At 43.2% G+C, this 16,842-nt stretch overlaps 1 protein-coding gene across 11 annotated transcripts in view; it reads left to right on the top strand.

The window, feature by feature from the left end:
- The window catches only part of RXRG (retinoid X receptor gamma), a 236,359-nt gene that overhangs the window by 181,750 nt on the left and 37,767 nt on the right, over positions 1-16,842 (top strand). The window contains exon 1 of one of the 11 annotated variants that reach the window (XM_063625032.1): positions 10,534-10,891. The exons of the other annotated variants lie outside the window; for them this stretch is intronic. Coding sequence (XP_063481102.1) covers positions 10,843-10,891 — 49 coding nt within the window. The 5' untranslated portion in view covers positions 10,534-10,842. Of the gene's footprint in view, positions 1-10,533; positions 10,892-16,842 lie in introns of those variants that run through there. 11 annotated transcript variants of the gene reach the window in all.

Genomic DNA, 16,842 nt, shown 5'->3' with positions numbered 1-16,842 from the left:
GGCATGAGGAATGAGTTTTTAGTAGCAGCAGGTTAAGTGATAGCAGTCTGTGAGTATGCTTCACATTGAGAAAAATTCAGAGATTACACAGCTTAGTAGCTAGTGCAGATCAGAAATAGAGGTACATGATGCTGGGGGCTGGGGGGTGGGGATGAGAGCTCAAGAGCAGGGAGAGACAGAGAGACAGAGAAAGAGATGCACAGGGATACACAGAGGAGAGAGAGATGGAAAGCAAGATAGAAGGAGACAGCGACTGCCTAGTTAGGAAGGATTAGGGAGAGGAGCATTTAGGATGCTCAGAGAAGGATGAGATGGGATTCATCTAATGGGGTGGGTAGTGGGTAAGATGCTATTCCGGGATGGGAAAGCAGTTTGAGCAAAACCTGGGAACAAGGAATGTGCAAATTGTGTATGGGAAAGAGTACATGTGCACTTTTCTAGACACTGAAATGTGCTCAGTCAAGTGAGGGCCAAAGGGCATGGAGAAATGAGATGAAACCCAGTGTAGATATCTCTGTGGGCAAAGGAGAAGCCATTAAAAGTCTTTGGCTTAAGAGCCCAACATAGTGGCATGTGCCTGTACCTCAGCTACCCCAGAGGCTGAGATGGAGTAGTTGGGCTACAGGCACATGCTACTGAATGTGGATTGCAAGAGCCCGGGAGTGCAAGCTGTGGTGAGCTATGATCACACCACTGCGCTCCAGCCTGGGTGATAGAGCAAGACCCCATTTCTTAAAAAGGATAAAAAAAAAGGTCTTCGGTCCTAGGAGTCCCATCAGAGCTGTGCATTAGGAAGATTAATCTGTCAGAAGTGCACAGGATGGGATAGTTGGGAGAGGTAGGGAGGAAGGGTGGCAGCCCCTCCACCTCCCTCACAGCTTCTTCCTGGTTTACCACAGACAAATCGGTCAATAAATCGAAGTTTTAAAACAGTCCGCTGCCCAGTCTTTCACAGGAAATGGGTTATTCATAGCGCTGATCATTACTGCTTTTCTTAATTACCAGGCAGGACCGATCCCTCACCAAAGTATGGAGAGGGCACATCCCTGAACCTCAAACAGGAAGCCATGGCTGTTCAAGAACTATTTATTGAATTTCCTCCCTTTTTGGTTTTGCTTTTGGTGGCCTGATGTCTTTGGAAGCTCTCTTCATCTGCCAGGCTGTCAAGGAGAAGTCTCCTCCATCACCATTGCCGTCTCCATTTCTGCTTTCACACCCTTTCAGTCTTGGCTGGCTGAGGCCTGCCAAGGATCTGGACCACAGGTGTCTGTGCAGGACCAAGTGGCCTCCTGTGGAGGGGAGAGGGGGTGCAACATCAGCCTCACACATAGCCTTTGATTTGGCGTCAGAAGGGCTCTGGCCCCTAAATGTCTGTGTCCCAGCCTGCTGATGTGTCTAAAATTCCACCACAAAAGTTGCTGATGTTTGGGCCATTTCAGAAATAGCGTAGCATCCTTAACAGCTGCTTGTGGGTGAGGTCACAGGCAGCCAGAAAAGCCTTCCTCTCTGCCAAGGAATTGTTTCTAATCTTGACTCCACTACTAATAACTGTGACTTAGGAAATTGGACTAAAATGGCATAATATCGACTCTTCAAAGTAACCAGAAGGCATCAACAAATAATCTCTGATGCTGTCATGTGGCATACCAAGTTCACACCTGACTTTCTGCAGATACCATTCTCTAAGGCCGTGATTCTCACATCATGCTCATGGGTGGGAATCACCTGTGGAGCTTGTCAAATGGACACATGTCCAGGCACAATCAACCCCCAGATTATGATTCAGAGGGTGGGAGCAGGCCCCGTAGTCTGTGGGTTTAGCCGCCTTCCAGGTGAGTCTGATGTAGATGGTGCCAGGAGACCTGGAGCCACCCTGCTGCAGGTGCAATGTCTCAGACCCCATCTTCCTCTACCTCCCATGGATGTTACTACATGGTTGATACCAGCCAAACTGGGTCTAGTCCCTCTTCAAAGGCTAATATAATACACTAAATACAGAGCTTTCTCAAACTCTGATATTGCTAAACATTCTGACTATGTCCTTCTCTACCTGCACCCCCCACCAAACTTTTCCCCAATCAGCTATTTCTCTACCTACAGCTGTGTCTATTCATTTTCACTACTGGACAGAGTTATCCAAATGCTGGTGGTTAGTGTGGTTTTCTCTCAATTCCTTCCAAAACTAAATGCCTTCTGGCCTTTTGGTATTAGCTGCCTGGAAATAGGGATGGTTACAGAAGGGATTATGCAGTGTTTGGCTTTCAGCAGTAAGAAAATTATGTCTCTATTGAACACCTACTCAAAAGGCCTTCCCTGCTACAGAGGAAATCATTATGGCAAGATAAATTCTCATGTCCTAATATCCAATATCATTTCTGATTGTAGCCTTCTTGAATTCTGCTTTAACAATATTTTATATCCGTTTATGAATGGGCTACAAAAGCATATTATAAATTATCAAGTGTTATGCATGTAGACAATTTCATTATTTAGTTATATAATTGCAAGACCTTCTTATGATGCAAATGCCTCAGAAGAGAACAAGGTTGGTTTTGTCTAAGGCCTACCTTGTGACATCTACATGCTTTGCTCAGTGGGTCTTTGGAGGGGATCACATAGTGCTTTTCCTGCCACACAAAACCCATTCTCAGGAGCTCTCAAATGAAAACAAAGTCAAATAATAGACATTTGCCCTTATGTAAATATAGCTCTACAAGTGGTGGGGGCCTTTGAGTTGTGCTGAGGTTAATGGTGAGGCTCCTGACGTCCCTGTCTGCCCCACCCTGCTCAGCTGCCAGCAATGATAATCTGCCTCCTGCAGTCACTGGATGGTATATTTAGAGCCTCTCCCCAAGAGTAAGTGGGATCTGAAAATAGACTGCTTTGCCTGTGTGTGATTGGGTTGCAGCCTCCAAATCTACACCTGAATACATGAATACATGTAGCCAGTAGCCAGTACACAGTGGTTCTTAATACATGTCCGTTCAACAAAATCCAAGTGGCAATGACTTGGTCTCAGAGGCTGGGCTGTATTTTTACAGCCTCTCTCTCAGGGACTTGAACAGACTTTCCTGAGCTCTAATGCTGACATCTACTTCTTTGGCTGGGATTCCTTGGACCTGGACCCAGTCTAGATTAGAGAGTCCCATATTTGCACTGCTGTCTCCTCTCTAGAGGGGACCAGATGTTTTCCCCTGGTCTCAGCCCTATTCTCTCAGTGTGGTCACAGTTGTTCTGTATTCTGAGAGCTCCCATGTGCACTGCAGCTGTGGTGGAGTTGTTTATGACAGGAAAGGTTTCGTGATCACCATTTGGCTGGGAACCAAGAGATGGAGGCATCTATGCAATGGCTCTTTCTACCTTGAAAATTTTGTAACTGGTGTTACCTAGTTTGGAGTTAAGGGTAATTATGTTACCCTTAACTCGTAGCTTATAGCTCCATAACAGCAGAGATAGTGTCTGCCCTGTTCATTGTAATCTCAGCATTCATGCAATAAGCATTTACTAGGCACTTACTGTGTACAAAGCAAAACGCTACATTCTTTGACAATATAAAGATGAATAAAAGATTGTCCCTGAACTCAAAAGAAGATTCCAGTTTAACAATTAGTTTTGATACCAAGGGAAATTAAATTCATGCTGTAATGAAGAAGTAAGAATTTTGAGAGAACAGTGGAAGTATTAACTACTTGTAAGGGAAGACTTGATAGAGGGACTGGCCTTCAATGAGCAAGATTTTGATAGCAGAGGCAGTGTTGTGGGAGCATGCTATGCTGAGGACACAGTGCCAGGAAACCTTAAGTCAGTATATTCTACATCTACACAGCAGATGGCCATAGCCACCATATCTCCCGCTAAGCAAGAGCTTCTTGAGTTCATAAGCCCCAATTGTGTGTACTAGCAGATGGGCAAAATGGATCTTATTAGTTCCTTGGAATTATCCAGGGAAACAGTTTCTCATTTTCTGCTGATGGGCTTTTCTTAGCTTGTTATGAGAATGTTCTCTTGCTGCAAGTCAGTGGTTCACAAACTCATCTGCACATTGGAATCACTGGGGTTCTTTTGGTAGTTCCAAAACCCAGACCACAATCTCACATTAATTGAATAATCTCTGCAGGTGAACATGGGTATGAGTAATTTTTTAAGCTTCCTAGATGATTTCAACTTGCAGACAAATTTGGGAATCATTTCCTTAAGGCAAACTCAGTCAGTTGGTTTCACCAGTGACTTGATCAATTAGCTATAATGCAAACTTGTAGTTGGTTCCTAAGCCATGTGTGACACAGTTTAGATTTAATTTGTGCTTTTGGACGGGCCTTTTGGAAAAGGCCCTGTTTTGGATCATAGATGAAACTGTTCTAATTTAAAGCTAATCATCAATCTTTCTGATTTAGGTTCCTCATTTCCATCGTCAGTGGGTCTTAGTCATCAAGACTGATGTACCGCACTAGCGCCAGCATTGAACCTGTCCACATAGGAGTCTGCTTCCAGGAAAAAGGAGCTCATGAAAATGAAAATTGGGCTGTTAAAAACTATTGGAACATAGGAAGGGGAACACTCACTTCCTCATGCCCAGTGCCCTGGAGTTGACATCAGGACATCTCAGCATAATCAACAAACTTTTATTCATTCATTCATCATGTATTTACTGGGTTTCTACTATGAGTTAGGTTCTGGTGTTAAAGGCTTTATGAGCTACAAAAATGACTTGGATTCAGTTGCTAGTCATCTAGTAAGAGGGTTTTGCAGGTGCAGTCATGATAATCATAAAAGAAGGAGCATATTGAGAGACACAAGAGTGGTGAGTTACTGGGGGGTGTCATAGGAAAATGGCGAGTCATTGATCTGACCAGCAAGTGAAGGTGAGGCAAAGCCAGGAAGGATGGTTTTCTGGCAGCACAGAGCCCAAAGTTGACATGGGCATGTCAAGCAAAAAATCATGGGTGAGACAATGAAACAATGGAACTCACTGCAGGCGGGGCAGGGGATAAGAATGTTCAGAGCTCCCATGTTAGATGGCCAGACCATGGTTAGACCTCCCATGTTAGATGGTTCAGATGTCCCATGTTAGATGGCCCGACCATGTTAGATGGCTCATGTTAGATGGCCAGACCATCTAACATGGGATATCTGAACATCCCTACCCCCAGCTTCTCAGATGCACTGACTTCATTCCTTCCTCAGGGCTATTAGACCTATTGTTCTCTCTTTCTGGTCCACCCTCTCCTCATCCTCCTGCTTTCTTCCCCAGATTGGATCCTACTCAGCCTTTAGATCGGAGTCTAACTGCCATTTTCTCAAAGAAGTCTGCTCTGACCTTCCAATTTAAATGAGATTTCCCTGCTATAGTCTTTCATCTCATCCAATTATTTTCCTTCATGGCTCTTATCATGGTTTATGCTGGTATATATGTGTCTACAAATATTTGTTTAATATCCATCTCCTCTATTGGGATGCATAAGGGACTATATCTATCTTTCCCCTTTGTATATCCCCACTGCTTGTCAGATAATAAGCTCTCAGTAAGTGCTAGCTGAATGATAAGTGAATAAGTGATTAACAGCAAAGAAAAAAAAAAAACTATGTATAGAGAAACCCCATCCCCATTAACACAAACATAGATAGGAAACATAGCATTAATGAGAGAAGGATTGTGATTTCAAGAAAGACACATTTACTAGATGGCAGAGTTTGGGACCTGGTTTTATACCCATTTCTTTCACTACCTAGTTGTGAGACCAGATCCAAAATCCAATTTGTTAGAGTAACTGTCTTTCATTCTCTGATTTCATAGTCTTAGTCTCAAATTGCCCATTTATAAAACTGGGGTAACAAAGCCTGCCCTATTTAAGTCTAGTATTGGGGATAGCACATGGAAACTTAATGTACTATTATGTAGGTAAAGTATTACAAAAATATAAAAATATTAATACATAATATTAGTATGGAGATATTTGCATCTAAATTCTATAGCTAATGTTTATTGGTCATTGTCAAATGAATGAATTTGGTTTTTCATTTGCATTTGCTGCAAAATACTATTTTATATCACCATGGGTCAAAAGAGAAAAAAAGAGCAGATGTAAAGCTATATCCTTTGATTACCAGGGTGAATATTAGATATTATGGCCGAATTTTGTCCAGCAGTCAAACATACTAGTCAAAATCCATGCTCTTTTCATTTATTCAAAGGCACTAATGGCTTTAGTAAAAGTAGAACATATTATTTAAGAGGACTAGTTAATTAGCCTTGACGAGAAGTAGGCCAAGAATTCTTGTGAATGAATTAGCTAATTCCTACTATAGACTTTGAGCATTTGGTCTTTCACTTGACATCCTAATGAGAATTCAGTAACAGCTGGAGACACTGTAGTGACTGAAGTCAGTGGAGCTGTTTGGGAAGGGCTTAGGTTAGAAATACCAGCCACTTAGTATAACATTATTGTATCAATAATGGTCTTAGGGAAGACACAATGGTGCCAAGAAAAAAAAAAGTGGGTTAAAAAGAAAAAACCACATTCATATTTCTTGATCTTTTGGCAGAGCTTATGGTTTGTTATGGGATATTAAGCCATAAGGAAGGTATCATAAGAAAAGCATACTGGGGTACCCTTTGGTATATTGTTTTTGATATATTTGACTATGTCAAGCATTTTTGATACAGAAATATTTGTTGAGCACCTACTGTGTGTTTTAGCACTTAGGTGAGAGAACAAAGAGACATAATACATTATCACTATATTTGAAGAGTTAACAATCATGTTATGAAGATAAGACATATTCAAAGGAAAGATAAATAACCATTCCTTGCCATTTCACTGGGGATGCCACAAGGCCATACACACTAAGTGTCACCTAAACACACTGGACAATAAGTTTTATCAGACCTAGGTTAGGGAGACATCTTTTTGGATAAGTGTTGTCATGGTGGGAACAGAGCTGGAACTTGAATGATAGGTAAGAATTTTAGTGATGAGAAAAGGTAAATGGGCATGAACAATGAACTACGTGTTAGTCCTTTTAGTGTTGTTATAAAGAAATACCTGAGGCTGGGTAATTTATAGAGAGAAAAGGTTTAATTGGCTGACAGTTCTGCAAGCTGTTAAAAAAAAGCACGGTGTCAGTGTCTGTTCAGCTCCTAGTGAAGCCCAGGAGGCTTTCAATCACGGTGGAAGGCAAAGGGAGAGCTGGTGTGTCACATGGTGAGAGAGGGGTCAAGAGAGTGGAGGGTGAGGTCCCAAACTCTTAAACAACCAGATCTCCTGTGAGCTAACTGAGCAAGAACTCACTCATCACCAAAAGGATGGCACTAAGACATTCATGAGGGATCCACACCATGATCCAATACCTCGCACTAGGCTCCACCTCCAACATTAGGGATCACATTTCAACATGAGATTTGGAAAGGAAAAACATCCAAACTATATCAAACTAGAAGTTGGAATCAACATACCATACCCCTACAGTGGGCAAAACAGCCAGATCAGAAGGAACTCTCAGAGAAAGGGAGGAAAGAAAATCAGGAAAATATTAATTCTTTGCATTTGTTTTACCAAACCATTGTACAGAAGTTTGCAGTGTAAAAATGAGCACGTGCCCAACTCTCATCACATCTGTTCCACAAAACCAAAACTAAAACCAGAAACCTTAGTGAGGCTGGCAGCATGGATGTTTTTCCCAGAGAGTGTGTATCCCAGGCCTTGTAATTACTGCCCCAAAGCACTTTCCTCTACATAGAGCTCACATGATAGGCCGAGACACCACACAAATGGTGAGCCTTTTCCATGCCAGGTTAGGATTTGGTTTTTCTTCTGTGAGGAAAAGAAATAGACAATGTACTGAACTTAGAAAAAGGTGAAGAAAGAGTCTATCTGTTGGTGGCTTAACCAACAGATCATCTTGACAATGACCTTGGACAAGTCTGTAGACTGTGATTTCTAAAGAATGGTTTTTGAGTACTTGAGTACTTGGAAAAACCCTTGAAACATGGGTTCACAAAAAAACAAACAAGAAACAACAAAAAAAACCCCACAAAAAACAGTTTAAGTAACTCATTTCCTTCTCTGACATTTGTACAATAGGAAACTGTAGATTGTAAGACACTTGCTTCAGATACCACTATGGAGAAAATGGACAATTATGGAATGGGTGATGGATTAGTCTGCATTCAGTTTTAAAGCTGAAGGTGATGTTGGAACCCATGTACCTTTGCTCCATCGTTTTACAAATGAGAAAAAGGAGAGGAGCCATAAAGTGACTTGCTTAAGGTTACATCCTCTTCCTCTTTGACCTCCTCCTCCTCCCCATCATTTGCCTCAAATTAGATTACATGTATCGAGCATTTAGTATTTATCTGGCATATTTCAAGTGCTTAACATGTATTGACTCATTTAATCTTCACGGTAACCCTATAAGGTAACTGAGGCTCAGGGAGATTTACTCATTTGCCAGTATTATGAGGCTGTAAGCAGCGGAACAGGGATTTGTACCCAGCAAGTCTGGCTTGTGAGTTGGTGCTTTTACTATACATATAGCCTTTCTAGGCCATATAACTAGTGAGTAGCAGAGCAAAGTGTCTAAGGCACTAATGAATGGACTTTTTAGTAATATAAGATGTTGTCTTTGCTATGTCCATGTCAACATTTTTATCAATGAGTCAAATAAGATATGAAAAAGCAGTTCATCAGATTTTCAGAAGTCATGAAATAAGAGTATGAATAAGAAATACTTTGGACAACAGAAGCAGGATCCCAAAAGATTTGGGATGATGAATGAAGCCAAAAACCTTTAACTTCAGAGGAATATAGGAAGCATTTCATGTAGGTCCCAAAACCAATTGCCCAAGGATGGGATGAAGAATGTGTATAAGAGAACACAACTTGGGGGAGGTAGGGGTGGGGAGATTTTTATCAAGTTAGTTCTACATGAATTAACATGCAGAGCTGCCCACCTAATGCAAGTGAGCAAATGGTCCTCCTGAATTCTATATTACTTATGTCCACTGGACTCTTATCTCAGCAACAGTCTAGGCAGCTCTGGGCTCTCCAAAGCTCTTTACAGTGAAGGCCTGGATATTTCTTCCTCCTTTCTGACATGCTTTTGCTTTGATTCCCCATTTTGACCTCCTCCTTTGTCATCATGATTTTGTTCCTGACTCTGGCCTTTTATTCTGTGTTTTTGTTTTGGCTTCTCCTAGCATTTGAATCTTGATTTTTTACTCTGGGACCCTGATTTGACTTACCTCTCTGACTCTCTATGTCTTGTGTCGCATCAGGAGAAAATCTCTTGTCATTTTTCCAGCCCAACGGAGCTCAGCCCATGAAACAGACCTTCAATGGGTATGTTGACAGCACCCCATCACCCTGCCAACACATATACCATGAGGAAAAGGTTTGGACCATATCTGGAGTATTGCATCCAAGTCTGGCCAACCCATTTCCTCACTGTGAGGGTATCTATGTAAACTGAAGTACATTATTAGAAAAAGGATAGGTTGGGAATCGACATGAACCCTTGGTGATACATAGAATTACTGAAAGACCCAGAGATGCCTGGGGAAAGGGGGATTACGGGCACAGCAGATCAATTTCAGGATTTGCAGAGGATCCCACTGTGAAAGACTTTTTTGTCTTTCAGGCTTCTCTTGTGTGGCCCCTGGGAGCAGTCTAGCACCTGTGGGCAGAAGATGTAGGGAAAAGGAGCAGATTTTATCTCTATAAGAAACTTTCTTGTGGTGCAAACTGTCTAGAAATGGAATGAGAAAGTGGTGAGCTCCCCATTATTGGAGGTGTTCAAGTATAGGCTGAGCGGTGACTTGTCACGAAAACTGTATGACAGACCCAAACATCAACGGAGTACTTAGATTCTTTGATCTCGGGTCAGTTCCACACAAGACAGGCTCTGTGTCAGTGAGGACCCAGTGGTGTTTTTGAACAGGTGGTAGGATAACAATGGTATATAAAATAAATGCAGAGAAAGACCTCCACATCCAGCCAATCCCTCCTCCCTACCTGTAAGTTTTCCACCTGAGTGAGCCCTGGCTCCAACTGCACTTGTCAAACTCCCATTGTTAGAGCACAGATAAATGCTTCCGGACACCCAAGCAGAAGAGGCCCACCTCAACTTAAGGGCTGCTCTATTTTAGTTTTCTGTAGCTGGAGATAGAGTATCACGCTTTTCTAATCTTGTGCTTCTGAAAGGGCCCTGTTCTCTCTTGAACCCTACCCCCTCCTCCTTTCACAGATCAAATACCAAGTACATTGGACAGATAGAAGCTCGAATGAGAAAATGCATTTTAATAAAATCCCATTGATTTTTGTGGATGCAAGTCAAGGAACAGGCACCTAAAGAGTCTTACATCCCCTGCCGTCTCCCGCCTCTCTCCTGACCTGCACCGGGCGGTCATACATCGATTGGCTTCCTAGATAATAGATCGTGCCACCCGGTAGGGACCTCTGGGGACGCTCTGGGAGCTGGAAGAGTCGCACGCAGCAGCCCAACCCTGAGTTAATCAAACTAGCAACAGGATCTCAAGCAGCAGCGACGGCGGTGGCAAGAGTAGCGGTGACGGCGGCGGCGGCAGCAGCATTATGCGTGATTACTGACAGGCACCAGCTGCTGCCGCCACAGCCGTCTCAAACGCACTATGTGGACTCTCCGATCTAGAGGCAGATTCCTGACTAATCCCAGAGGGCTGGCCCAGCCTGTGCTCCCCGGGCTGCTAGGAAGCGATGACCACTCTTGTTAGCCCAAGTTGAAGAAAGCCGGGCTGCGCCTGGGAGCCGAGAGAGGCGGTAATATTTAGAAGCTGCACAGGAGAGGAACATGAACTGAAGAGTAAACATGTATGGAAATTATTCTCACTTCATGAAGTTTCCCGCAGGCTATGGAGGTAAGTATCTCCCTTGGGCTTCACTGCGTGGACCTGTATGAGAGACTGAGAAGAAATTGGAAAATACGAATGACTGGATTAGTATTGAATTAAAAGGAGAACATATATGTTTATATGCATATATAGTGTGTATATAGCATTTCAGCGTGTGTGTGCACGCGTGCATGAGAGAGAGAGGAGAGGAGGAGAGAATGGTCTGTAGGTGAGGATACGTTTGCATGTCAGAATGAGGATATGGGGATATTCTAAGGAGAGAGTAAATCAACATGCTTGAGAATGTGTCTGAGACAAAGATAGAATAAGAGCATTGTTATAACCCAGTGTGTTTGTGCGGGTGTGAAAAGTGGAAGAGTTAACGGGGAATTACTATGATGTTCCTATTAGCCAACTTGTAATGAGAAAAAAATGTGATTAAAAAGGTTTTGCCTATCTTGAGGGTTCCTGGGATACTTTGTAACAAGGGCATGATTGTTTCACTCAAAAGCAGATTTCCCTTTAATTGGATTTTTAAAAAGAAAACATAGTGCTTTAATTTGCTACTGTGTTTTCCTTCCCCTGTTTTCTTTCCTTTTGATTTGCTAATAGCCTCTTCTCTCCTCCCCTGCTGCTGCCCCCAATTCTACTGCAAGAGTTGCTGCAATCACTTCCACTCTGGGGGTAGAGATCTGGGGATGGGGGGTTGGAGCTCTTAGAGAATTGGCAAACTGAAGATTCAAGTCACCATGCCAGACAGGGCAGCCCAGTCACACTTCACAGAAGCTTCCGGAGACTAGGTCCTCAGGCTGCCTTAACGCCCAAGCACATCCGTCCCAAGGATCCCTTGATTTAGTGACAGAAACAGTACAGCCGCCCAGCTCTGAGTAAATGGAAGCAACAGCTGACCAACTGGCCTCTCGCTTGTCAGTTGGAGGCATGTAGCTTATGTTGTGGGGAGCCAAAGGAAGATTCTGGCAGGCAAGACAGCAGAAATTCTTATAAGGTCTTGAGAATTGAAAAGTCCCTGCTCTCCAGACTTCCTCCTTGGACCAATTCATCTGAAGGCTTGGGAGTAAAGCTTGCCTAACTTGGCTGGGCAGAGCGCTCTGGGAGGCATGGTGAAACACTGCAAGGTAGAAGCGATCTCTGTCACCAAGAGGTGTTAGACCTGGGAGTTTGCACATTCATTCAGGGTAGTTTTTATGAGGCAGGCATGGTGTTGGGCACTGGGAATACAAATATGAATGAGACACAGTCTCTGCCCTTTGGGTCTGGGGCAGGCTTGTTACACAGACACATTATCATACTGCATGGTGTGTGTAATAGCAAACGTAGGTTGTACTTGGACTTGGGGTGAGGGCCATGGAAATGTTCCCGAGGTGATGTTCAAGTTCTTTGGGCCAGTCTGATGACAGAGTGAGAGCGGTGGCTGATGCTGTGACATGGGTATTTGATCTCTAGTCTATGGTTGGGCTCCAGATGTGAAAAGCCTCCTCAATTCCCACCTCAGTCCCATTCAGAGCTGAGAATTGCTTTTTCCTTTACATCTTAGTTCATTTGTAAGAGGCACATGCTCATTTTTGGCCAGATTCGTGGGTCCCCCAAGGTCTGTGAGACTATGGCTTCATTAGTGCCAAAGAGACCCTTGGAGACAGTTGGGGTGAATAAAAGGGTTGAAGCTAGAAAGATTTAGGGAGAGAACTAAAATAAGAGCCAGAGAAAGAAGATCTAGTTAAAATTCCACGGGGGCTGGAATCTTGGAATGTTAGCATCCTAAGGACCTGAAACAGCATCTTAGGCTCTCATCTTATAGATGTGTAAACTGAGGCTAAAAGGAAGGCAGGGACTAGTCCAAATTTATATGGGGCTGAGCTGCAGAACACTTCCAGAAAAGCCCCTTACTCAAATTTATAATATTGTTGCTTTAATATAGTGAAAAGAGCACGAGGAGGAAGAGGAGGCAGGAAGAGGTAGTCTGCTGAGTTTGGTTCCCAGTTTTTCACTTACTACCTGTGTGACCTTAGGCAAGCTAGTGAACCTCTCTGAGCCTTAGCACCTTTCTCTCTAAAATGGGATTTATAATCTCATCCTTAGAGTATTGTGCAAATTAAATGAGCTAGCATGTGAAAAACAGGTGCTATAGTGTTGTCCATATATTTGCTACCTAATACAATATTTTCTTCCCCTCTATTTTACTCAGGGACTAACATGCAAAATAGTTAAAAATCAGACATTGTTGTGAAATAATAAATAAGGAATCTGGGAAAATAAAATTAAATCCACAAAGACCCTCATATTTTGCTGGTGTAGATTTTCATAATTGTGGGGGCTCTGGTATTTAGTGTAATTAGATTTCAGATAGAAGGAAACACAATGGTTCAGCTATGGAAGGAAATAGTTCAGTATAGTATAGGGAACTTGAGGGAAAAGGGTCATGTAGGTTGTCTACATGTCTCCTCTAAAGCTACTTTTCTTTGTCATTGTTGAGGGAGGAGAACAATTATTTTGTTTAGTTCTGTTGAGGTTTTCCATTTTGTTGGCATGCGCCAGTTAAGAGGAGGCCTAAATGCTGAGCCAAAGGACTCTGCCCCCATCTGCAGGGAGGTCTGTTTGAGAACTTTCTGTGATGAGGGAGAGGGACAGAGGACTCACAAGCAGGCACAGGGGAAAGCAGGATTAAAGTGGACGTCACCTTTGGCCTCTAACCTCCCCTGCCACAGTGCAGCAAGTTGCACTGCACTTATTAAAATATTTGGTGTATAACCCCTGCCCTGTTACATATTAGCACATGGAATTACAGAGGGCCCCCATGATTTGTACAAGAATCTCCAGGGAAGCAAAGTCACCTTTTGGAAATAACACCTGAGATTTGTGTCTGGGACCATGCCTACCAGATGTCAGAGCACCATCTGATCAGTGAGCAACAGGTTGCTCAAACTGGCCAAAATGTGGTGGCTACCTGGTGGCTCCACAAAGGTGCCCAATCTCCCAGCTTTGGGCCCTGCCATGTGATGATGAGAGAAACCTTCTCGTCTCCTTCTCTGCCAAGTCCAAGGTTTGCCAGCTGCTCAGTAATAGGTTTGTTTTTCTGGAATGAGACAGTTGCTGCCTCTTAGAAGATGGCAAAACAAAGCCTGTAATCCCCCCATCCAATTGTGCAGTAATCCTCAGGGTGAGAAGGAGATCAGGGAGAGAGAGGACTTCTCTCATTTCATTTAACAAACACACTGTAACACTAATGCTCGCTACCATTGTAAGCACTTTACCAGCCTTGGCTCATGTAATCCTCATAACAACCCTAGGAGTAGGTACTGTAACCATTGTTCTCATACTCCTTTTAGAGATGAAGAAACAGAGGAATTGAGAGGTGAAATAACTTGCTTAAGGTCTTATAGCTAGAAAATGGCACAGCCAGGGATTTGAACCCAGGCAGACTTGCTCCCAGAGTTCACACTGCTGGGCTGCCTCTCACAGCTTCTGTGAGTGACACGTTTGCTCTGCAAAGCCAGGGGCAGCAGCACACCCCCAGGGAGCTCCTGGTGCTCCAGTACAACCTCAGAAATGCAGCCTCAGCACCGACTGTTTGTTGCAGACCCAATGGGCTGGCCGTTGAGGAATAAGCCACATGATAGGTTAAGAGCAACGGTGATCTCTGCAGAATTAATTGGTGGCTTCTCTTGGGTACATACTTATTTGCAAGAGTCCTGTCCAACTGACCCTGACCATTCACGTAGAATAGTTGCTTTCTCACTTGAAAATAGCCATAGAGAAGGGGTTGAGTTGGACCTGCTTGTATGTGTGCGTGTGCACATGTGTGTATATGCTAGAACATATTTTTCCCCTCCACAGATACGTGGGTGGCTAATTGGAACCTATCATGGGCATAAGTGGTTAAGGTTTATGTGGAAAGGAGTAACTGTTTATGAGATTTAGGAAGGAACATATGTAGTGTAAACTCTTTTCTAAAACATTTACAGTCTCACCAAGAGATAGAGAGCTGAATAGCAACTGGGGGAAGAAATTGTGCAAAGAGTAATCTAAATTCCCCACCTCTTCCTTCCCCTCATTATGAAGCTTCTAGGTCTGCAGAGAACTTAGCCACCAGCATTGGATGGCGGGTGTGCCAGGGGCTCCCAGAGGAAGCTGGTGTTTTCTCCTCTTTTTAAAAGTAGAAGACACAGAGGCCCAGGGAATGAAGTTAATTTCCTAGAATGCATGGGCTTTGGTGGCTCTCATGAGATTGACTCAGCCCTGGCTCAGTGATCCTCAGAAAGAAGTGAAAATACAGGCTGAGTATCCCTAATCCAAGCATCTAAAATCCGAAATGCTTCAAAATCCAGAACTTTTTGAACGCCAAAATGATGCTCAAAGGAAATGCTCACTGGAGCATTTTGGATTTCAGATTTCTGGATTATAGATGCTCAGTTGGTAAGTGTAATGCAAATATTCCAGAATAAAAAAAAAATCCTAAATCCAAAACACTTCTGGTGCTAAGCATTTTGGATAAGAGATACTTAACCTGTATCAACTCATTTCATAACTAAAACACCACTTTAAGGTCAGTAGTTTTATTTCCCCCATTATACAGATGCAAAAACTAGGGGACAGAGAAATTAATAATTTGCCAAAGGGAACTTGGCTAATAAATGATAAAAGTGGCATTCGAATATGAGGAAAAGCAGCAGATCTGGATTTTAATCCCAGCTCTACCATGTACTATACTGTACTACTCTGTAAATTCTTACAGCAGCTATCCAGCACAGACCTTCCTGCCCCTTCCCAATTCAATACTTGGCCTCTCCCAAGATTTTGACCCTGGGCCATTCTCACTAGAACACTCCACATCTTGACTCCTCCTCTTCACAATTCAACCCCCAGTTTGGGTTCCCTTCCTCAGGGCTCCCAGCCCAGCCTAATCTTCTTCTCCCTCCTCTTTCCACATAAGAGCCACTCAGACACCAGGGATTAGCTAATATGCATTTCTTATATTTGAATTATTATCAGCATATTCAAAGGGACTTTCCCATAAACATTTAGGCTGCACAATCACCCTGAGATGGAATGGGAAGGTATTTTATACCTGTTTTACCGGTGCAAAGCTTTACATTTTAACAGATGTAGAAAACAAGATGTTAGACATTAAATTTCCAGTGAATGGGGAGTAGAGAGAAGCTTTCTTCTGATGGGAAGGAAACCTTCTCTGCTACGGAAGCCCTTTCTGGCTTTCTCAGTGGGGAAAATCAAGGAATGTGTTGGAGAGTGGAGAGCATGTAAAAGAGGCCCTCCTTCTGCCCCTGGAGGCTCAGCCCTCTCAGCCTCTCAGTGGGAATGTGAGAATGAAAAGATGCATTAGCTGATGGGTTGACGCTGCTGCATGCTTCACGCAACCCCAGTTCGGACCAGCTGGCTAGCCTTTCGAAGCCGCACAGGGCAGTTCCACCTGGATTCATGTAGCCCCCCAGAGAAGGGCTGACGAGGTGCTCAGAGTGGGAGCTGGGGTTGCTTCTAGTGCTTGAAGGAAGGGGGAGGGAGAGAGTGGCATCCCTGCCTCTCTCCCTCTCCTCCACCCCCCTCCTCCCCTCACTCCCACTCCTCCCATCTTCCTCCACCCCTGCCCCCCTCCCCTAAAATCTGTAATGATGGAGGTAGTGAAAAGCAGGGAAAGATTGATAATCAGCCTCATTATTACCAGCATTATATATAATTATAGCAAAACCTCACTCATTTGGATCAATTGAGAGAAAAATCAGTCTAAATTCGTGACAAGTTGGCAGATTGCTTTTAAATTACAATTTTATTACTTCTAAGTAACACATGTGAATAGTTTGTGTTTCAAGTACCACAAGCTAATGGTTACTCAGTGGGGATTTTAGAAAACCTGCTTTAAAAGATTCTTTTGTAATTAACACCCCGTTAATATGCTAATGTGCTCCTACTATGCTTTTTAAATTGCTGGAAAACATATGTATCTTAAA

Source organism: Symphalangus syndactylus, chromosome 12, assembly GCF_028878055.3.
Source record: "Symphalangus syndactylus isolate Jambi chromosome 12, NHGRI_mSymSyn1-v2.1_pri, whole genome shotgun sequence".
Classification (NCBI taxonomy): Eukaryota; Metazoa; Chordata; class Mammalia; order Primates; family Hylobatidae; genus Symphalangus; species Symphalangus syndactylus.
Note: the sequence above shows the minus strand (reverse complement) of the source record. Positions and strands in the feature narration are given on the sequence as shown.